This window comes from Populus alba, chromosome 5 (assembly GCF_005239225.2).
Source record: "Populus alba chromosome 5, ASM523922v2, whole genome shotgun sequence".
NCBI lineage: Eukaryota > Viridiplantae > Streptophyta > Magnoliopsida > Malpighiales > Salicaceae > Populus > Populus alba.
In genome coordinates, this window is record NC_133288.1 from 20300018 (window position 1) to 20322386 (window position 22369).

A 22369-nucleotide genomic window follows, 5' to 3' on the forward strand; every position below is an offset into this window, starting at 1 on the left:
TTTTGAATATCAAGTTGGTAGAGAATTTAACTTTGTAATTTTTTTTTGTTTTTTATTAATAAAAAAACTAAATCATGTGATAAAAGCACTGTATCATTCCTAAAAAAATACTGTGGATTGCTACAAATTATTTGTTTCAGTCTCTAAGTTTTTGATCATCAACACAACTTTTTTTTTCCGTTATGAAATAGACTCTATTATTCCTCTAGTTTCTATTACTTATCTAGTGTTGGTTTATAATTATAACACTATCAAGTATATTATATAATATATACACACACTAATTAATTAATTAATTAAACACTTGCAAATCCATTATTAAAAAAAAAATAGCACTCGGAAACAAACGGATCCCGGCGTCATCATCACCCGTTGTATCTACGAAACCTCCTCGGTTCAAATGGACTCGAACCTGAATTGAATTTGTTCAAAAGAGTAACTCTCGAAATTGAATTGAATGACGGTGTTTTCACCTGTTGTTCTTTCGAATGGACGGCAGCTCATGGCTGGCCCATAGGTGACATGCGACCCGGATTGTATCTGACTACTAATGGTTCTAAGCAAAAAGCCCAAATAACCGACGGCTCAATCATCACCAGAGTTTACACCCCAACACGTGGCGCTCAGATAAAGGAGCAATCATGTATCCCCACGAAAAACTTCTTCCCTGCGAAACACGAGAATATACCCCAGCTCACTAAACACGTGAAAACTGGACCAAAACCTCTCAGAGCAAACGCTCAGCTAAGCAAAAAAACATACATTTCTCGCTCGTCGGCTCACGTTTGCGGCCGCTGTTTTTTCTGTTCTCCAGTTGTAACTCGCTAGTTCACTCAGCCTCGAGTTAAGTTAATCAGGTAATTAAGGTGACATCGAAAAGCCATCTCGCTCTGAAATCTTCTACTAATCTCCTTGATTTATTTTTTCTTTCAAGATATTCGAGCATTTTAATTATAATTAGTTCTTGTTCCACTGTGCACGTTCGATGAATTTAAAGCGAAAGAAGCCTGATTCTATTGTTCTCTGGGATTGAATCTAAGATTTAGGGTTTAGGGTTTAGGATTTTTCTATTTATGTTTTAATAGCAGGCTGCATTTCTAAATTAAATGCTAATCTTGAGCTGTTGTCCAGTGTTTTAGATAGAGGAGAGATGAACAAGAAGAAGAATCCTCTCGTATTCTTAGATGTGTCCATCGACGGAGATCCTGCTGAAAGGATTTTTATCGAGGTAATGCATTTTCTTAATCTTCTTTATTGGAAGGAAACTGAAGTTTGGTTTTTTAGCATCAATATAAAGATAAAACCTGTTTCATTTGAATGGACAGCTTTTCGCAGATGTTGTCCCCAGGACTGCCGAGAATTTTCGGGCACTCTGTACAGGTATTTCAAATCTCTCTCTCTCGCATTCTTACAATTCCTTTATCAGTTTGTACTCGTCGACTTTTAGCTTTAAGAAAAACTGTTGAAGGCACTGGTACTATGGACTATTGCCTGTAATTTATTGATGGGATCTTGTGTTTCATCCAATTGTGTTCAATGTGCAATGAATCTCCATTTGAAACATGCAAGTTGTTGACAAAATCGAATTAGTGATTAAATGGTTGCATATTATAACGTGTATAACCATTTAGCATTCATGCCAAGAATGAAAGAGTCTGATTTTAATTTGTGATCTGCTAAGTTATGGAAGCTTATTTCAACTCGTAATATCCTAGTCCACTTCCAAATTGTTTTTTCTGCTTGATTATAGATGTAATACCTTGTTCTTCTTTCTTTTGTGTCCCGAGTTAGTTACTCTTTAAGAACAGTGTTTCAGAATGCCTCCCTCTAGTGTACCTTATTGAAATTTTGATAAGCAGTTCACTCCTTGTAACAATTTAAGACAACGTACTTGGTTTTTTGATGGATGTTCTTGGGCAGGACAAGGAACAAAGGACTAGGATGTATTGACATAATAGTGGCCAAAATTTTCACTAAACTGTAAGAATGTATATTTAACTTCTAATTACTACACATGTCTGGACTCTGGAGAGTGATTTGCATTCAAAAGGATCAGAAACAAGAAATCTTATGTTATAAATTGCAAGACCAACTCCATGAGCATGCTGTCGTTTAAAGTTCTCCAGATTCCTAATATATCTAAATGGAAGTTTGCACTATAATGTCACCTTAAACCACATTAAGAGAACTGAAAAGTCGAAAATGGTGAACAACTTATGCTTTTGATGGGATCAAAGTGGGTGACATTGTGTACATGAATTTAATAGCAAGTACATTGAATTGCCCGGTAACTGGTTCCCCTTATTGGTCAACGATCCCTAATGGTTAAGTGCACAAGCACAAGCAGAGAAAGATTGGTAATCCTTTGAAAATTTATCATGGTGCTGAGAATACTGGACCTCTCCATGAGGAAGGGGATGCAACTGAAAAGGATGGTTGTCTTGAGCATTCGCACTTCCTTTTAGCAAGACATTTCTTTTTTAAAAAATCCTGGCTGTGACTGGTCAGCTTTGTGGTAGTAGATGCCTATATTTCTTGTCAGTGCTAACACTTCAAAAAGATGTTTTCAATCTGTTATTATAGTTCGGCAATTTTAATTTCGATGTTATCCTTTTCTTTTTGTTGGCATTAGAAATGAGTGGCATAGTTTCTCTTGATCGAATTTTCTTCTTCGCTAGTCAATATGTTTGAAGGTGTTCCTTGTTAGATTAACTAGCAGTGTGGTGGATTTCACCTGTGTTGTCCATTGTAGGTGAAAAGGGTATTGGAAAAACCACTGGGAAGCCTCTGCACTACAAGGGCTCTTCTTTCCATCGAATAATCAAAGAATTCATGGCCCAAGTATGTTTTTTTTTCTTTGTGAATAAGTGTTACCACGAGATATTATGATGCTTTTATTTCGATTATAAGTAGTTTTGTTGCAAATTTTTAAACATTGTCAAGCTATTGGCAAAAGCTACCTGGTTTCTCTCACTGCCTGCTCTCCAATTTTAAGATTTTCTAAGTTTTCATATTTGTTTGAGAAGACAGGATTTTATCTCTATGCACATGTTCTCGAATCCCAATGTTATGGATGCCATAGGATCTCTTGTCCATAAACTGATCTGGTCAAGCCTTGATACCTGCGCACGCATTAATTTTCAGGAGATCATTTTTTGGTGGGGAACTTACTGATTGCCATAATCAATGAATTAAATAATTGACTTGATGCATGCTTCTGAACATGTCGAATACTAGTAAATACTGAACTCTGGTTTATTGACCTATCATCAATTTTTTTGTCTTCTAACATGTCATGCTTAAAGATTACTTATCTTCAAATATTTCTTGGCTGTTATATTTTTAAATCACCAACTTTGATTTCTCAGTATGAATTTATGACGCATCAACATATGGATAAACTTGTACATGTAGTAGATGTTGTTTATGTGCCTCCCTATACAGCTGTATCCTGGTTTCTTGATTGTGCAAATAATTAGTATGCCTACTTTGTATATGTTTTTCTATGAGATCAAAGTTCTGCCCAACTATTTAACTGGATCCATTGTTTGGGAGATGGAATAACGTAGTACATCGAATTACACAGATCAAAAGTTATTGCAATCAGAGGGTAGCTTCTGTCTATGAAATAGTGCTGCAGAAAGAAGCAAGTTTTTTAGGTTTTTGTATATATGATTAAGAGCAAAATTTTCAATCAATTTTCTTGTCCTGACAGGGTGGTGACTTTTCAAAGGGAAATGGTACACTTTTTGACTCCATATGTTCTCTATCCTGCTAATGAATCATGTTTCACTGTTTGAGCCCCATACTCTCGGCCAGAATAGTAAGGTTAAGGTTCGGCCTTTAATTGGTTTGCAGGCACTGGTGGAGAAAGCATCTATGGAGGGAAGTTTGCAGGTAATCTTCCATGTTTAATCATCTGTGTGCTTGCAACGATGGATTCCTCCCATCGTTACATCTTATAAAAAATTATGCTCTTGTTTTGTAGATGAGAATTTTATACTGAGGCATGAAGGAGCAGGTCGTCTCTCTATGGCAAATAGCGGTCCAAACACAAATGGTTCCCAATTCTTCATAACATTAAAGCCTCTGGCCCATCTTGATGGGTATTTGACCTTCACTTGTTCCATTCATTTCTTTGGCTCTTATTACTTATTGTCTATTAGCCTTCAAATCTTTTACCTTTCATTGCTGCTTTCATGATCTCATAAAGCCTTTTTTGGCCAACCAAATAAGGGTAACTATTAAAAAATGCTCATATTGTTAGGTTCCCATTTTCTGATGTATGGCAGGAAACATGTTGTCTTTGGAAAGGTGGCTAAGGGAATGGACATTGTGAAGAAAATTGAACAGGTGGGAAGTGCCCGTGGCCAACCTGCCAGACCTGTAAAAATTGTGGATTGTGGTGAAACTTCTGAAAGTAAAATTGAGGATGCTGTTGGGAAAGATACAGGTAAAACTTGGGTAGTTGCACTTTTGTTTCTGGAGCATGCTTGCCAAACTCCTTAAGACGTACAATATGATGCTACTTTCTCTCAGGAAAGAATAAGAAAGCTGGGAAGCCTTCAGACGATGGTCCAAATGAGCAAGTTAGAGGAAGAAGTAAAAAATCCCTGAAGGATACAAGGAAGAAAAGAAAAAGGAGACACTCTTCATCTGATTCAGATTCAGATTCAGATTCAGATTCATCTGATTCTGAATCATCATCTTCAGAATCAGATTCTGATTCAAGCTCATCTAGTGATGGAAGGCATAAGAAAAGGAGGAGGTCAGCAAAAAGAGGCAAGTACCATGGGAGAAAACAGAAGAATGGACGAAGGGAGAGGAAGAGAGGCCGAAGTGATAAACGATCAAGGCGGAAATCTAAATGGTCAGGTTTATATTTAGTTGAAGTGCAACCTCTTTAATGATGCCCTTTCCCATCTTGTATTTTCATGTACTTCTCAATGGTGTTAATTGTACATATTGGTCTTGTTTCAGGAGTTCTGAGAGCTCAAGTGGTACAGAGACTGATAGTTCTAGCACTACCAGCACATCTGATGATAGAAGTCCCGTTGCTGCTCATAAGACCAGTAACTCAACTCAAGCTGGAAAGAAATCAATTCAGAGTTCTGGTATGCATTTTCCTTGTATTTCTACAAGTTACGAACTCCATTATATTGTATTATATTTACATGATGTTCTCTTCCTGGCTTAAATGCTTGTAATACAGCAAGACTTGTGAATTGCATTGAGATTTTTGACAGTGATACTGCATATTTAACTTATTGCTGAATTGATATTGCAGGTGCAAGTGGAAAATCCCCATCCCGTCTCTCCAAGAAAGAAGCTGTGGTGGAACAACACCAAAGGAATCAAAAGCCTATGAAAGCTGCGGGCAGCTCACCACATGAAGAAGGTGAATTGTCTCCCAGGAATGACAAACATCAAAATAATGGGCATGAGATGGATTCTAAATCGGGCGCAACTCCTAATCAGCATCCCCATTCAGATAATTCAAACAAATCCAGGTGTCTGCCTTTACATATTTGTGCTTTTATTGCATCACACATTCTCACTGGAGTTTCTAACTTATTGTAATCGCACATTCGTACAGGAGAGCAATGCCAAGCTCCAAAAGGAGGCCAAACAATAGCCGTAGGAGCAGTCCTAGCATGAGTCCTAAAGAAGTTTCCAGGAGTCCAAGATTCAGAACTGACAGTAGAAGTCCAGTTAGGAAGTCTGGGGAGCTGGGCCAGGGAAGGTCATCAAGGAGTCCACTGGGTAGTCCTGCCAACAAAGGCCGCCATGAACCTTCTATGTCAAACCAGAGTCAATCCCCAAATGGTGCCCCCACGCGCATTAGAAAAGGGCGTGGTTTCACTGATCGTTATGCATTTGCACGTCGGTATCGCACCCCTTCTCCCGAACAATCCCCTCGGAGGTCCTACCGTTATGGAGGAAGAAATATCAATGGGAGGAACCGTGATAGGTAAGCTCAGTGCCATAAATTGCATTTCATTTGAAGGACTTCCATCATCTGAATATAACCCTCTTTTACCCCCCCACCCTCCAGGCTGCCAAGCTACAGAAGTTATTCTGAGCGCTCTCCACCAAGACGTCATATAAGTTCACCAAGAGGCAGGAGTCCCCCAAGGTTCTCCCCCTCTCCCCCCCTCTCTCTGTCTTTCAAAAATCATAAATTATCTGTCATGCATGAGATATGGCTAGGCTGGCTCTCACCATCTCTCTGACTGATGCCAGCAGTCAGACAACTCCATTCCATGCTATTTTCATTTTCTTAGTTTCTCGGCCTTTATGTTGCTTTATTTTTGCAAACTGAGGCACTACATGCATGGCGATTTTTAATCAGACTTGATTTTTCATAGGCATGGAAGGCAGAGAAGTAGAAGCAGGAGTCCACGACGAAGTCCTACACCTGGTGATAAGCGACCTTCCATAAGCAAGGGTTTGAAATCTCGATTAGGTCCCCGTGTTGATGATCAGCCATTTCCTAACAAAGGAAGAATGAGATCCAGGTCCAGTTCCAGGTCTAGCAGCCGTGGATCTTCTCATTCTAGATCTCCCGATGCTCTACCACCAAAACGTCAAGGCATAGCAGCTAGAGCTAGCATGTCTCCATCAAGCTCACCGTCTGAACAGCAAGCTTTAGTTTCCTACGGGGATGCTAGTCCTGATATACTGAAATGAGGTAGCCTTGAGAGGCCTTTTTGTCATGGAAAAGGAGAACGGCAATCTTTGCCATGTTCAAATTATGGTGGCGGGCAAAGTTGGTGGGAGTTCATGCTCTCTGTGTCTCTTAACTGGGGCCTAATGAACTTTGGGATGTTTCTTTCTTGCTCTCCATTTGAACACGAGGCTCAGCATTTTTTTTCTTTTTTTTCCGTTTCTGTTTCTGATACATGCACGGCCTTCTTGCTCTTAATAGTCGTTTCAATTTCAAGAACGATAGGATATTGAAGTATTCGAGAAAAGAAAAGGTTTGACTATCATCATAAGATGCCTTGCCCAGTAGGGATAAGAAGAACGTTTTTTCACAGAATTGCGTTCCCGAATAGTCTACCCGAATGCTTAATTTTTAAATTAAAAAAAATAAAATAAAAGAGATCATTTGTATAGTAAAATTATTATTTTATTCTTGGTCGGTAAACTCGCATCCTGGGTTTAGGAGTGTGAAGGTATTTTTAATAGGACCGATCAGTTATTATAGTGGAGAGGGTTAATTGTTATATTTACATCTTTTCTATCCACAGTATAATTAATTAATCATCTTTAAAGAAAAAAAGAGTTTTTCTTGGGTTAAGGAGCTTTTTGGGTTTTTTTTTTGTCAAATAAAATTACTTATATGCCTCTAAAAAATAACGATGTAAAGGTGTTCTAGTTATTTTATTAATTTTACGTGGTTGGGGTCATTAGATTTTTTAATATGTATAAAATAATATTTTAATTAAAAAAGTGGCTGGTATATGCAGTGTTCTTGTCATGGTGGTGAGGCATATACAATAAAAAAAACCAACAATTGAGCTTCTTTCCTTCCTCTCTCCTTTATTAGAAAAACATGTTGGTTATTGCCAAAAAAATAAAAAGTATTGTTATTTGTTTGTTGATTCAATTAGTTGATTATTTTTTTATTGTAATGTATTTAATCTTGAATTATTTATTGAGTTATTTTTTTTTTCAAATTTCATCTTTTATATTCTATTTTTATATCAGATTTGATTTTTGTTTTTTTAATTGTAATATATTTGATTTTAAATTCTTTCTTTATTTATTTTTTAATTTCATTCCTTATAAATTATTTTATGTCAAATTTATCAAATATCCTTTTAAGATGAAAAAAATAGAAGCGCGGCCATCTATCTTATTAATTAACTAATAGCTGCCTTTTGCTTTAAGGAACAAATCAGCAACCAGAACACTCGGCGATCGGGAACCACAACCAACAACCACCTTTATTCCGGTTAGCTTTAATGCGAATGGCTACCTTTTTCTTAAAATCCACTTTTTAGCAAATCAACGGTGATGCAACTTTCAGCTACCACGGCGGAGATATAATCCCATGGATCAAACGGTTAGGGGACACCGGGAATGATGCAATTGACGTTTTCTTGTTTATCTGGTGGAGATGAAGACTTAAACAGGGATAGCAAAACTGGAAGGGGCACTTAACAGTAAATTAATTCAGAATAAGTGTTAACATTGGAGTATTCTATTCGGGAAGGCTATATTCTGCAGCAAGAGCATTACTCGGGATTCATTCGAATATATTTCTCTCTATCCTCGTGATTCATTACCATCGCAAGTATTTATTCATGTCGTGCAAATTGCATGTGATGATGGACGGGGAAGAAAAACTGGGGCCTGAGACGTTTGTTTCCTCGTAGCATATGGGGCTATTTTTGCTTATATAAATTTGTCAGGTGCTCTTCATAGAAGAGCAGCATCGCTTTGTCTTGAGCATAGTGGCTTTCGTCCTATTTTGTTGGAAGAAACTCCATATAAAATCATCAATGCTTGTTAAAGAGAACTGAAGGAGATGAGGAAGAAATGCCACGAATCATTTGAGGAGATTTTAAATAAACAACTCGAGTTTAAAACCCACCTAGGGTTGGATATAACAGCACGCCTATGACTTAAGCATTGTGATTAGAAAAACAAAACAGGGGAATGCATGTAAACTCAAGGACTACGAGCAGCTCTAACCTCTCTCTTAGATTGGTGTACCTTTGGGTACAATCTGATCTTTGAGCCACATATATATGGGAACCAACACATAGTACGTTGCTGCCATGGCACCCAAAATGAAGCGCAGAAAGAAGACGAGTGGGTTCGCTGGCTTTGACACATCCTCTGCCTTTGGGCCAAGCTGTGGTAAAAGAAAAGGAAATAATGCAAAGGTGAAAGATAAGATTAGTAAAGAAGCTTGCAATTGCAGAACAAGTCATAATTTTCAAATAGATTCCCAATCTCAATTGCTCCAAGGGCATCAGTTTCATGGCCACATACAAAATCGCAAGTCAACTAAAACCTTGCATTCAAACTACTTTCCAGTCAGTTGCAGGAATCTGATCATGCCACTATTAAAACCAAAAGTTGTGGTGCCCATAAACAGGGCGACAAGAATTTTCTCAACTTCATCATTTTAGCCGTTCAAGAATTTGGGCACAAAACCATGCTGTGATGATGATTATGTAGGCAGTGATATTGATCTCAATGCTGCAAAGATGATGAAATTAAGACTAGTTACAAATGTTGTGTGTTAAATCATATTCTTTCTCAGCAAGGAACCTATCGATCAGATTCTAGCTTTCAATTTGTCAACTTTCTCCTAAAACGCTATATTGGAAAATTCCAAAAATCCTATATCATTGCAGGATCAAGATTCAAACCTGGAAGCTCAAACCAAGTTCATTTATGTCCAGAACCTAAATTCACAATAGTGCAACAACCTTCTTTCTTTTCTTGGTGGAACCTGAACTGTTCAGAATTACAAGCTCATCCCCTTTCAGCCAGGATCAGCACAAAATAGATCCAAGCAACTGGAATTCATTTTGCAGAATATGGATCAATGACTTGCTTCAGGAATTCTTAACAGAGATGACTACTGGTGGTTCTATGTTGTCAAGTTTACATCCAACCCCATGACCTAAAACAGTGAATTACTCCCAGTAATGAAAAGACTGATGATAGAAGACTACAAGATCCACTGCCATCTCAATATCAATAAACTCCTGTTGAATCTCTAAGAGAGTACAACGAATTCATAACTCAAGTTTTATATTTCATATTAATATAAACATAAGCTCTAATTCTAAATTAATAATGATTTAAAAATTGAAACCTCAATGGCAACGACCAAAAAATAACATGGCAGGTAAGCCAGCCAGGTGCAAATAACAGACTCGTATTACCTCCATTTAAATGACATGCAAAGCTAGAGTAAAGTGGGTTGTTATGATCATGCAATGGTAAGTCAAGAATAGTTACCTGCAAAGGAGAATCTCCAGATGCAGGTTTAACACCTGTTACAGAACATCCCATGATCAGCCCGTGCCTACGAACACCACGATACCACTTTGGGCCAATCCTCTTTAGTTGAACATCCTTAAACCCAGCCTTCTGGAACCACTCAATGTACTCTTCCTCCTTAGGGAAGAGCATCCAGACATCAGCAAAGAAGCGAGACAACCAGAATGTTGGGTGCACTGGACCAATTAAGCAGGCTTTACCTCCTAGATTCAAAACCCTGTACGCTTCCTTGATGCCACGCTGGGGATCAGGCCAGTACTCAATACTGAGAAGGTGCAGACATGTAATTCCCATAAGAAGTCATTAGAAAGTTTATCTCGCTCAAATTTCAACAACAAAGCACCAATTATTTATTTTTTCTTGAAAATCCACCATATTCTTACTCTTTAAGCTACATACTGAGTGACCAAAATTGATGCATGCACACTCCTAAGAGCTTACCCAAAAGCTTCTATTACATCAACGGTACATTACCAACATGTAGACTAACCATTAACATACTTGATTCATAGAAACCAAATAGAGGCCATCGCTTGCTAAAATCAAGTAAGACTTGGGATATGCAGGTTATAGTTCAGGAGAAGCCACTTCATGAAAAATATTGAAGACAATGGCTTTCTCCAAATCCTTCCACTTTTTAGCCGGGTGCCACTTTGACGGAACTATATTTTTTTTAAGTTCTGATGCCTTCTGGAAAGTAGATACCAAATTACAGGAAAGCATATTCACGAAAACCATTCCATGGAATTTTTGACCAGGAGAATCATTCTGGATAATGCTTAAAAGGAATTAAAAAGCTCAAAGGTAATAAAAGAGTTTGCAGAAAAGCCTCATTGTAGTCCAACATAAATGACTGTTTCTTCGGCCACCAAAACATGAAACAACCAGAATTTAGCACGACAAAGCGCAGTATCAAATAGCAAAAACAATAGTTCAGTTCAAACAAAAGGCAAGGCATGTAATTCAGAGATATACCTCCCAGCAGACACATATCTATCAGCATAATCGGTAGGAAATGGTAGATCCTCAGCATCGCCCTCAATAATCTTACAATCCTTCAAAGGCTCTTTCTGCTTGGCCTTTGCAAGCTGGTGCGGAGATTGATCAAGGATGGTTACATTTTTGGCATCCACATGCTTAACTATACCCAAAGTGGTGAAACCAGTGCCACCACCAACATCCACCACTATCTTATTCCTGTCACTGAGATCAGCAGGCTCAAGTGCCTCATCTCTCATGTCCTCGGTCCAGTGCCCAGGGTTTATGACATGGTCATACACAATTGAAAGAAACCTATAGAACCAAAAAGCCTCTTTCTTGTGTTGGATAAACCTAGGCTGTGAAGCTGGCCTAGGGGCTGATAAACTGCACTTGGGTGTTAAAGTTCTTGCCTTTGAGATTCTAGTGCTAGAGATTAAACTCACTTTAGAAAAGTGCCTCCCTTGCAAATCTGACCCCAAAAAGCCTAACCCTTTAGGGGTTATGCCTCTTATTAGAGCGAGGTTTTCAGCTCCATTGAACACTGAGGAGGTCATGACTGAACCAGACAAAGAAAACCCACAGAGGAATAGAAATGATTTTGGAGATTATAGAGAAAACCCACTTGCAAAAAACTTAATCGGCTGTGGCGTGTCGTTGTTCAAAGAGTGATGTTGATGTACAAGTTTCTAGTGTGCAAGGTTGTGGTTACTCGCAATATCTCTCAAGAACCGAAACAAAATATAGATAAAACAACCAGTAAGTGACCTAGATCAGCTGTCGAGGAGGCTTACCACCAGTTACCACTTACCAGAACATGCAGCGGGTTTGGTACCTGAGAATTGAGATTTATGTGCGTAGAAGTGGGTTGGGTTGGTGGTAACAAAAGCACTGGTTTTTAGATATTAGGATACGAAAGGAAATGATTTTGTTTTTTAAAGTATTTATTTTAAAAAAATATATTAAAAAAATATATTTTTATTATTTTTTTAAAAATATTTTTTAATATTAATATATCAAAATAATATATATATATATATATATATATAAACTCAATGTTTTATAAAATATTATTTTAAACACGTTACCAAGCAGCTTCAAAGTAACGCTTCGTAAGTTTGGCAAGTTAAAAAACCATACTGGTCCTTTACTATTATAATTTAATTTTATTGATTTCTCTACATTTAATTTAACTTTATAAGCCCCTCTACTACTTTGTCACGTGATTATAAAACTCGAGTTTTTTTAAAAATCAACTCTTTATATTCTCGTTATATTCTAAATAATTGTGTGATATTTTTCTAATATTGTACAGATTAATTATATTAGCTATACATGTAAAATATTTTATTTTTTAAATTGATTATATAGAAATGAGCTATAAAAAGAGTACAAGGACCTCTCATGAAGAAAAATGGGAAGGATTGAAAATTACCTAGAGGCAGCTATGGAGATTATAAGCCAGTTTGTTTTTTATTTTTTTATTAAAATTGTGTTTAGATGTTTTTGTCATAAAGAATATTAAATTAATTTTTTTAGTGTATTTTTATATTTTAAAATGATGAAATTAAAATTTTTTAAAAAATATAAAAATAATTATTTTAATTAATTTTTAAATAAAAAATAATTAAAAAAAATACACCTCAGGCCTTTTTGGCCATATGGGAGGATTCTCATGCGAATAAGGAAAAACAGACAAGGAAAAAGGAAAGACTTGATATTTATTAAGCAAATAAGTAGAAATTGACAACTCAACGAGTACTAACAAATTCCACAGTGCATTGAGTTATAAAACGTCATCGTGCTGTTGATGTATAATTGTGTTACGATGTGATTACTGATTAGTGTCTTCTTGTGTTCTCTGGGCCTTGACCCCCTTCCTCGCAGAAAAAAAAAAAACAAAGAGCGTACATCATGCATATTACGGTTTCATTTGTTGGCAGGAAAGTTATTTTTTTTTAGAAAATAAATTTTAAAGAAAGTGAATTCCTGAAAAGTGAATTTCAAAAAAGTATTTTCTAATATTTAATAGTGTTATGAAAAATAAACTGGAAAACAATTTCAAGTGTTTGATTGTGTTATGGAAAATGAACTGGAAAATAATTTATTAATGAATTAATTTTTTTTTAAGTTTATCTAATATATATAAAATATTTAATCACTTGCAATAATAAAAAAATAAAATCTAAAAAGTATAATGATGAATTTTTTTTATTATATCCTATATTCATACATAGCTTATTTTATAAAATATAATTATATATGTCATATCATATTATAGAGAAAAAAGCTTGTGAAATATTTTTTACGTAAAACCTATTAATATATTTTTGTTCTGTTATGATTCCCCTTATTAATGTAACATGTATTTGAACATCCCACTTCACACAGTAATGGTGTAATTATTCACAATGATAATATGACCATATATAATTAAGGTAGTCATTTTACAGAATTACATAATAATAAGCAGAAGCATATTTATGTCATTCATATGAATATAGAGATATATAAATCACAAAATAATAAAAAAAACAACAAGCTTTAAGCTTATTAAAACATTGTAAGCTCATTAACTCTCGCACAAACACATGGAAAAAAATGGGAGCTCATATTCTCTGGTTAAAACTCTCATCATCTCTTGCATTTCCCTCACAAACACGCAGCATTCAAAGCTTCCTTCCCCTGACTTCACAAGTATAAAATTAAGCTTATAGTTCCATTCCCTCCCTCACGGTCGATCGGTCTCTTCCCCTCTCCCATTCCCCTGTTACCTGTTCCCTATTCCCTCTCCCTCTCCCTCTCGGTCGATTCCCCTGTTCCTTGTTCCCTCTCCCTCTCGGTCGATTCCAGGTCGATTTCCCTCTCCCTCTTGGTCGATTCCCCTCTCTCATCCCCCTGTTCCCTATTCCCTGTTCCCTCACTCTCTCCCTCTCGGTCAATTCCCCTCTCGGTTTCTCTCATTCCCCTTCCCCTGTTCCCTCTCCCTCTCGGTTTCTCTCATACCCGTGTTCCCTCTCTGTTTCTCTCACTATTTGTGCACAAAAAAGCAAATATTGAAGACAAAGAAGCAGGACAAAGTTCAAATATTCAAGGGGCAACATGGCTCCTCCTTCCCAATTCTCCTCCCTCTCTCCCCCTGCTACTGTTAAAAAAAAAACAGAGAGAGCAAGGGTTGATTTTCAACGCTTCCACCCGGGATATGGTGGCTGGATTCGGGGATGGGGTAACAGGGAGGGGATGCTTTTTGCTGGGGAAGATTGATTAACACAGTTTGGGGATTTGGTTTGTTTGGTTTAGAATAAACTGCCGAATGTGAGTAATACATGCCCGAAGAAGAAAACTGTCATGGAAAAATTATGTTTTTTTATTGTGTTTTTTGTGGCTTGCTTGATGAATTTTAGTTGTGTTATGAATTTTGTCCAGAGAAATGCTTATGCAATTGTTCCTGCTTTCAATCGTTTTTGAAGAGAGAAAGAGACCGTGATTTATGAAAATGGGTGTAAAAAAAAAAGGAAAGTGTTTTCCTTACTTTATCAGAAGGAAAACACTTTCCGTTAATAAAGCAGCTTTCTTATGTTGACCGGAATTAAGTTTCCATTGACTTGCTTTTCCATTTTGTTCCCAAACATGGAAAAGTCAGGAAAACGAATTCCAGGAATTTGTTTTCCTTGAAACAAACAAGGCATACATATATTATACATATATTATAATAATTAACAATTAACACAAAAAAAAAAAACTACTAGGTGTTTTGTTGTTCAGTCTTTTACTGTGCAACTCCTTGCCGAGCACTGTAGATTTCAATATGACTTTTTTTTTGTTTTAATTACATCATTTTTGTTTATTTTTTGTGTTTTTTAAGTCAATAACTTTATAGAAAAAAAATATAATAATATTTTAGATAAACATAAAAAAAATTTATTATAAGGAAATGCTGGGTTTGGACAATGTATTACCTGGATCAAAGCATGTTGAGTTTAACAGTGATAACTCAAGCCCAAGCCCAAGCCTATCAGACAGCATGCCCAAGATTTTTTTATCTCATTAAATTTAAATTTAGGTTTACCACAGTCATTTTCCGGCTCCCGTTAGAATTAATGGCAGATACTTGAGGAATCTTTCTTCTTGCTGGCACTGGAAATTGAAACACAAAAGTTAATTGGAAAAGGTCGAAGCCAGCAGGCCATAGAACCTTCATAGACAAAAACCTTTTATTTTTTTTCTTTTTTATAAAATAGAAATTAAAATCTTTACAAGGAAGTTGTACTAAAACTAACACATTGAATGTAGAGGAAAAACAAAATAATACAGAGTGGATGGAAGTCGGAATCCATGTAGAATCCACAGATAATCCTACGACTCAAGTAATGAGAGAATTTCGACATCTATTCAGTGCTACAAAGTCATTAGTTACAGCCCTTTTCACAGCCATCGATTTTAATTACCAGTTTGATGCAGGTGATCGGTTGTAATTTATATTCAAGCACAATGTACTGATTGCTAGCACAAAAGATAATAATTTTTCTGCTTGCTCCTCCAGGCCGAGATTCTGATGGATTTCACAACTCTTTGCTGTCTATGAGTTTTCCGTTTCAACGGAGTTTACTGCCTGACACGAATGCGATCAACGTATTACCCGACAAAATCATTCCCATGTCGCTAAATATTCCCCAAAACATTGATGATCGCGTTTAGATCAATAAGCTGTTCCCATATATGTTAATATAATCAGGCCAAAAGCTGTAGCTTTTATAACAAAGAAAAAAACAAAGAAAATACCCCATTATTTGTTACCGTATCTTTCATTCCTTAGGTAGTATCATTATATAACATCCAACTTCCGGCGAGCATTTCATTGCCGAGATTCCAAACTCGTAGGATTCTCCGCTTACCAAAGAAAGACACGGTACTTGAGCTTCTTCTTCTTTTTTCTTGTTAGACAATGACATTACTTGTTTAACCCTCAATATGATAAATTTCAGATTACAAAAATATCGATGCTAGGGCTAATAAGTAACTTAACAAAAGCCGATTACGGGGGCAGAGTCCAGGCACCTTAGAGAAAGCACAGGAGCAGATTCGCCCACTACTTTCACCTATATATATATATATATATATATGCGCAAATACAGCACCCTCCAAAGTAAATATCATCGCACCCTGTGTGCTTCAAGATTCAACACCACCTCCTGTATATCGGAGGCAAAAGAGCCGGAGTCCAAGACAAAGCTCAGTCCAAATGGCAGAATTTCCAACCAACCTATTGCCCGATGAGGCAAGCCCGGAGTGGATAAACAAAGGAGACAACGCGTGGCAACTCACGGCAGCAACTCCTGTGGGTCTTCAAAGTGTGCCGGGCCTTGTGATCCTTTATGGCAGTATCGTGAAAAAGAAATGGGCTGTAAACTCCGCATCTATGACCTTATACGCCTTCGCGGCTGTGCTCGTGTGCTGGGGCTACCACATGTCATTCGGAAACAAAATGCTTCCTTTCCTTGGCAGGCCCAATATTTCCTTGGACCAAAAGTTTCTTTTGGACAAAGCCTATGTTGGTGCGACCCTGGTCTATTTCCAGATTGTGTTCGCTGCGATCACGTTGATTCTGGTGGCTGGGGCGTTGCTTGGAAGGATGAATTTTCATTTGTGGATGCTGTTTGTAACACTTTGGCTTACCTTCTCTTACACTTTCACTGCTTATAGTCTTTGGTGTCCTGATGGTTGGTTAGCTAAGCAAGGGATCATTGATTACGCTGGAGGATATGTCATTTACCTTTCCTCTGGCGTTGCTGGTTTTACCGCAGCTTATTGGGTAACTAACTGTTAATTAGCACACATGGCTCAGTTAAAACGGGACATATGTTAGAAACTTGTAGCGTTACTAGCTCGTATCCATATAATACAAAAAAAAAAAAAAAAAAGGCTCAAAAGCCCATGAAGATGATGGATTAAAGTGGAAAATCCAACTTTATATAATGCTAGCGGTTTATATGGAACAAGTGGGACCAAGGACAAACAAGGACAGGGAAAGGTTCCCACCAAACAACATTCTACTGATGCTGGCAGGTGCTGGGCTGCTTTGGTTGGGGTGGAGTGGTTTCAACGGCGGTGGTCCTTTCGCTGCCAGTACAGATGCATCTCTGGCCATTCTTAACACCCATGTGTGCACTGCTACCAGCTTGTTGACCTGGCTCCTTCTTGACATTGTTTTCTTTGGAAAACCCTCTGTGATTGGAGCCACTCAGGGCATGATCACTGGTCTCGTTTGTATCACCCCTGCTGCTGGTAGTATCACGCCCATATATATAACGATACACTTGTTTTTGCCTTTTTTGGCCCTTATCCTCTGCAAATTAATTTTAATCTTTTCAAGGCCTTTATCTTTTGGCAATATCGGATCAAACCAATTAAATTTCTTAAGAGACTAAAGAAACATTGTTAGGTGATTATATCCCATGAGTTCAAAGTTTGTAAGGACCGCAAATGCAAACCATCTACATCCTTAAATAGGAACAAATTTTGGACCCATCACTAGTCCATAGACACAGCGATGTGATGGCTGATGGTGAGACGGACTCGTAGCATATATATAGAATATACCCCGTAAAATTAATACATAAGATTAGTCAACCTAGCTTGCTGTTGGCCAAATTTTAGTGAAGTAAGACAATTGCCATTGAGCAGGAGTTGTGCAAGGTTGGGCTGCCATCCCGATGGGGATATTGTCCGGAAGCATTCCATGGTACAGTATGATGGTCCTGCACAAGAAAATATGGCTTCTCAAACAAGTTGATGACACCATGGCAGTTTTCCACACCCATGCTGTTGCAGGGAGCTTAGGAGGTATCCTTGCAGGCTTTTTTGCTAATCCGAAGCTCAACCGCATCTTTTACATGGTAAAGGACTGGCAGCATTACATAGGACTTGCCTATGGCCTACAAAATGGCAGGACCGCTGCAGGACTCAAGCAAATGGGCGTTCAGTTGCTAGGAATTCTTTTTGTGGTTGTTCTTAACGTTTTTGTCACTAGTGCGATATGTTTGTTGATTCGGTTTGTAGTTCCATTAAGATTGACTGATGAGGAATTGCAAACTGGCGATGATGCTATTCATGGAGAAGAAGCCGATGCATTGTGGGGTGATGGGGAAAAGTACGAGTCCAAGCACAACTCACTTCACGGCGTTGAAGAGTTCCCTCAAGCTGTGTCAAAAGAGGTTGAGATGGCTTGATGATTTTGTCGTGCTTATTTGAAAATGTTTCCTCTTTTTTCTTCATATCGTTGTGTGTTCTTACATTTCCTTTCTCCTTCGTAGATTTTTAATCTGGGATGAAGCTGTAAAATAATAAACACGACCTGGATGCACAATGACATGGGATTTCTAGTGATTGCTTGTGCTAATTGTGTGGCATTTCTGCATTTAATGTTGCTTTAATTTGCAAGTTTAATTGACATTTTCTGTTTAAGTCCAAACAATTAAGGCTGTAAAATAGGGTGAATGGAAGCAACATTTGAAATGGGCTGTGTTCATTTTCCTTCTCCCTCGTTGCCATAGATAATTGGATTCAAGTTTCATGAATAGTATGATAAACTAATGGTCTGCTAATTTTTAGTTTTTAGTGTTTTTAAAAATATATTTATCTTGAATTAATATTTTTTGTGAGTTTTTTTTATGATTTTTAATATAATAATATTAAAAATAAAAATAAAATTATTTTAATTTATTTTCAAATAAAAAATACTTTACATCATGATACTAAATATGTATTTAAATACCTCTTGTAAATAATTTAATGATTTTGAGGCCTCATGAATTAAAAAATGGCATGTGCCAATATACAGAAGTAAACAAAAAAGACGGCCTAAAAGTGCGGGGAAATGCCTTCAAGAAAGCCAACTTTGCCAAGATAAATACGGCATCTTGATGGTGGTGGCCGCCACCAATGAGTGGATGTCCATGTAAAGTATTCTATATTTTATAAAAAGAAAAACAAAATGCCGAAACAATTCTTTGCTGGGCACCTGATATGGAAATCTCACAAGTCTTCTTTGTTTTTTAGTTGCTTATTTATACAACCTACGAAGAGGTGAAGTTTTCAAAGTAAATTTGCAAGAAGAATTGACAATGGCATCAATGAACAACGAGAAACATGTTTAAGTTTGGCTCTTTATTTGCTTGGGGTGAACTCATATAGGACAGCGAACATGTTGGTGTGTGCAAGTATGGAATGACAATGAAATCTGGAATATAAAATATAATTTTAATGAAATATAAATTAAAATATTAGCAAAGTAAATCACACATTGAAAATTATATTATTAAAGAAAAAGGTAGAAAAATATGGATCTTTAAAGAATTTAAAATTTCCATTTGAATAACCATTAATTTATAAAAGGTATAAAAAAAGCAATGGCAGTGGAAGTAGATTAGTTGTCTAGTTCATTAAAAAAAAAAAACAAGTTGAAGAAGAAGAAGTAGACTAGTCGGCAGACTTGTGGGATAGATGAAATCTCTTACTATTTAATTTTTGTTAGAAAAAGTAAAGCAGCTTTGTTCAAAGGGAAGAAGAAAAGAAAGTCGCTGTATTTTCTGCCTCTTAAATAAAATAATAAGAGACACGAGCCACTGGAGCCTCGAGGAGGAGGAGCAGGAGGACGCAGTAATAAAAACCCCCCAAAAAGTCCAAGAGTTGTCCGGGCATTCTTTCTTAGCAGTTTGTTTGGTTGTAGATCCATCCGTAGGGCTGTATGTACCGATTCTTGTTTTCAATTTAATGCAGTGAAGTGAGATATTTTTATGTTAAAAAACAACAAGTGGTGATGGAGGAGTAGGAACTCAATCGTGGCCGAAAAAGGAATGGAGTCTGAAACGGCGTCGTCGGTTGATGAACAAGTTAGCGGTGGTGTTGGTGGTGGTGGAGGAGGAGGAGGAGGTACGTCGGCGGGAGCTGATACGAGAGGAAAACATCGGATTCTTGCTGAACTAAAGCGCGTGGAGCAAGAAATAAAGTTTTTGGAGGTCAGTTTGAACCTTTTTTTTTGCGTTGGATATTTTAAATGCTATAGACAGCCTGCATTATTACCGTATGCGATGTGCCGTTTAGGTTTGGTTTTATGGGAAAGTAGTTTTCTCCCATGATGTCGTTAAGACCTTAGCTTATTCTGTCTAGATCACCGGAAAGCTTTTCTTTTTTAGCATGTCTGGACATTGGCTTAGGTTTATGCTTAATCCCGCTGACTGGGTTTGGACTGGGCATCGGTATAGATGGTTTATGCTTCGATTGAATTGTATGGAAAGACCGAAGGAGAGATCACTGGGAACTTGGTGGGAGCCATATGATTTTATAGGAAAAATGATCCTTTCTGGTTGGAAATTGAGTTCAATTGTCAATGTAAATGGTGAAGGCAATTATGCTATCTAAATTGGCAGAGCCTAAAATGTTGCAATTTTTCGGAGTGGACAAAAAGTCATGCACAAAGATTTATTAAGTAGGAATGGTTTGGGGGGAAATTTGAAGAATGCAGCACATAATTTATACTTCTCATCTATGGTGTCTAGTCTTGATGACTTGTATCTTAACACGAATTCTGTTGTGTTTATTTAGCTATAGAAAGTTGGACTATTTGACTACACTGTTGTTTTCCAAGCCATATTACTTGGCCATGCTCATTGAATTTTGTTTTTGAAAGCTATGGTTGAAGCTTTTCAATCTCTTTCTATGATTCTAGTCAACGGAGTGACTTTTAAGTTTCATGGCTAACATTTTGTTTCAAGAGCTGTATTGTTATGCTTGGGAAATATTTGTATACCACACAAAGCATCATAGCAGTTGAGCTTTGGCTCAGATGTTAGGAAGAGTTTAGTCCTTTTGTTGCTTATAGCTTCTAGTTGTATACTTGTGGCTGCTTCGAACTGTTCGCTTCTGATTAAGTACAGTACCGCATTGACATTGTGACTGGAGAATTTAGAAAAAGCGAGCAAAACATCAACATGTCTGTGAAAATCACCATCTAGCTACAGGTTTATTATGCATTTACTCCTGATTATATTTCTTGAATAAAAAACAACTGCTTTGACCTGGCATATTCAATAGGGTTTTGAAATGATACCACCGTGTTGGTGTGGAGGTTAATGGTAGGGGTCGAGGTTTGCTCGTCGCTCAAAATGTTTTTCTCAGCCATGCTGTGCAGATCAATGTGGGGGCATAAGCATCTCCATTTCTTCATGTTCATTTAATTATGCATCATTGGCATGGACTCAGTTGTAGGCAGAGTGTATTCTGGATTCATCTTATTTTGAATGTTTCATCCACTTTTTTAGGAAGAGTTGGAGGAGCTCGAAAAGACAGATAATGTATCAACTGTGTGTGAAGAGTAAGTAAAACAAATGATTTTTGTTTTTGCAAAACTATGGGATTTGCTCAAGAGTTCCTCAATCTCTTCCCCAAGCTGTTAAGAATTTTCTTAGGATTGAATATGTTTTAATTGTTGTTCTTCAGGTTGCTGCGCAAAATGGAGAACATACCCGATCCGCTTCTCTCACTGTAACTTCACTAACACCCTCAATATGCCCTCTTCTTTTCCTCTTATGACTTCTTGTTATCATCTATGATGTTCATTCATTGGTTTCTTCCATTACAGAACAAATGGCCCTGCAAACCCATTGTGGGATCGATGGTTTGAGGGGCCCCAGAAATCACAAGGTTGCGTGTGCAGGATACTCTGATTTGTAACATTTGTTGCTGGAAGCTTCAAGACTGTTATCTAACAGATTTGTGAAAATATGATAGCACAATTATTATTTTAGCGAATGGTCAATGAATTTTCCCACTGCAATAGAGAAATTTTGGGTTTTGACAGCTGATATTACAGCCATTTCCGCATCATAAAATTGTAAATCAGTGACATCTAAGAGATTTTCACTTTCTCAAGGATGTCAAAGCGGTATCCTCCCATCTAGCAAGCTGAACATGTTAACACCAGTCGCTATTTTGTAAATTCCTGATAGTTATTGAAAATCATCAGAGGGATTTTTTACATTTCCAGAAAGCAGTTTCCGCGCTATACAACCGTCACTTAGCTTGAAACAATGTGCTAATGAGAAAAGGGCACGATCCTTTCTCGTTTTTACAAAATCAACTCTTTCGGCAAACATAATCAGTCAACACGGGAAAATCACAAGCAGTCTTAACATGGTGGTGGTTGTGAGCTTTTTATGAACTTAAGAGGCACTACAAATCTTATTATAAACCGCTCTTTGCATTTTCACCCCATTATATTTTGGAAGGAACTTCGGTGCAACTCAATACTGCATTTGCATATATATAAGGAGCTCCATACGAGAAATCCCTCCGTTTTCAAAAA

General features: G+C 37.2%; 4 protein-coding genes across 4 annotated transcripts; 3 read left to right on the forward strand and 1 right to left on the reverse strand.

Annotated features, from left to right (window-relative positions):
• Positions 1-714: 714 nt before the first annotated feature.
• On the forward strand, positions 715-6992 carry LOC118061642 (peptidyl-prolyl cis-trans isomerase CYP63). The gene is made up of 13 exons (XM_073409530.1): positions 715-1228; positions 1326-1380; positions 2753-2841; positions 3716-3740; positions 3859-3897; positions 3989-4106; positions 4293-4453; positions 4540-4870; positions 4981-5114; positions 5288-5510; positions 5597-5971; positions 6056-6136; positions 6369-6992. Exons 1-13 carry the CDS (start codon positions 1151-1153, stop codon positions 6688-6690), a joined length of 2031 nt encoding a protein of 676 aa, XP_073265631.1. The 5' UTR covers positions 715-1150; the 3' UTR covers positions 6691-6992.
• Positions 6993-8537: 1545 nt separating this feature from the next.
• Positions 8538-11908, reverse strand: LOC118061641 (2-methyl-6-phytyl-1,4-hydroquinone methyltransferase, chloroplastic). The gene is made up of 3 exons (XM_035075148.2): positions 11005-11908; positions 9988-10294; positions 8538-8866 (listed from the first exon to the last, which is right to left on the reverse strand). Exons 1-3 carry the CDS (start codon positions 11562-11564, stop codon positions 8711-8713), a joined length of 1023 nt encoding a protein of 340 aa, XP_034931039.1. The 5' UTR covers positions 11565-11908; the 3' UTR covers positions 8538-8710.
• A 4341-nt stretch (positions 11909-16249) lies between these two features.
• Positions 16250-18504, forward strand: LOC118062283 (ammonium transporter 2 member 4). The gene is made up of 3 exons (XM_035076008.2): positions 16250-16829; positions 17008-17292; positions 17692-18504. The coding sequence occupies exons 1-3, from the start codon at positions 16250-16252 to the stop codon at positions 18234-18236; spliced, it is 1410 nt and encodes a 469-aa protein (XP_034931899.1). The 3' UTR covers positions 18237-18504.
• An 876-nt stretch (positions 18505-19380) lies between these two features.
• Positions 19381-21864, forward strand: LOC118061640 (guanine nucleotide-binding protein subunit gamma 1). The gene is made up of 4 exons (XM_035075146.2): positions 19381-20024; positions 21327-21379; positions 21505-21549; positions 21647-21864. The coding sequence occupies exons 1-4, from the start codon at positions 19863-19865 to the stop codon at positions 21729-21731; spliced, it is 345 nt and encodes a 114-aa protein (XP_034931037.1). The 5' UTR covers positions 19381-19862; the 3' UTR covers positions 21732-21864.
• Positions 21865-22369: the final 505 nt, after the last annotated feature.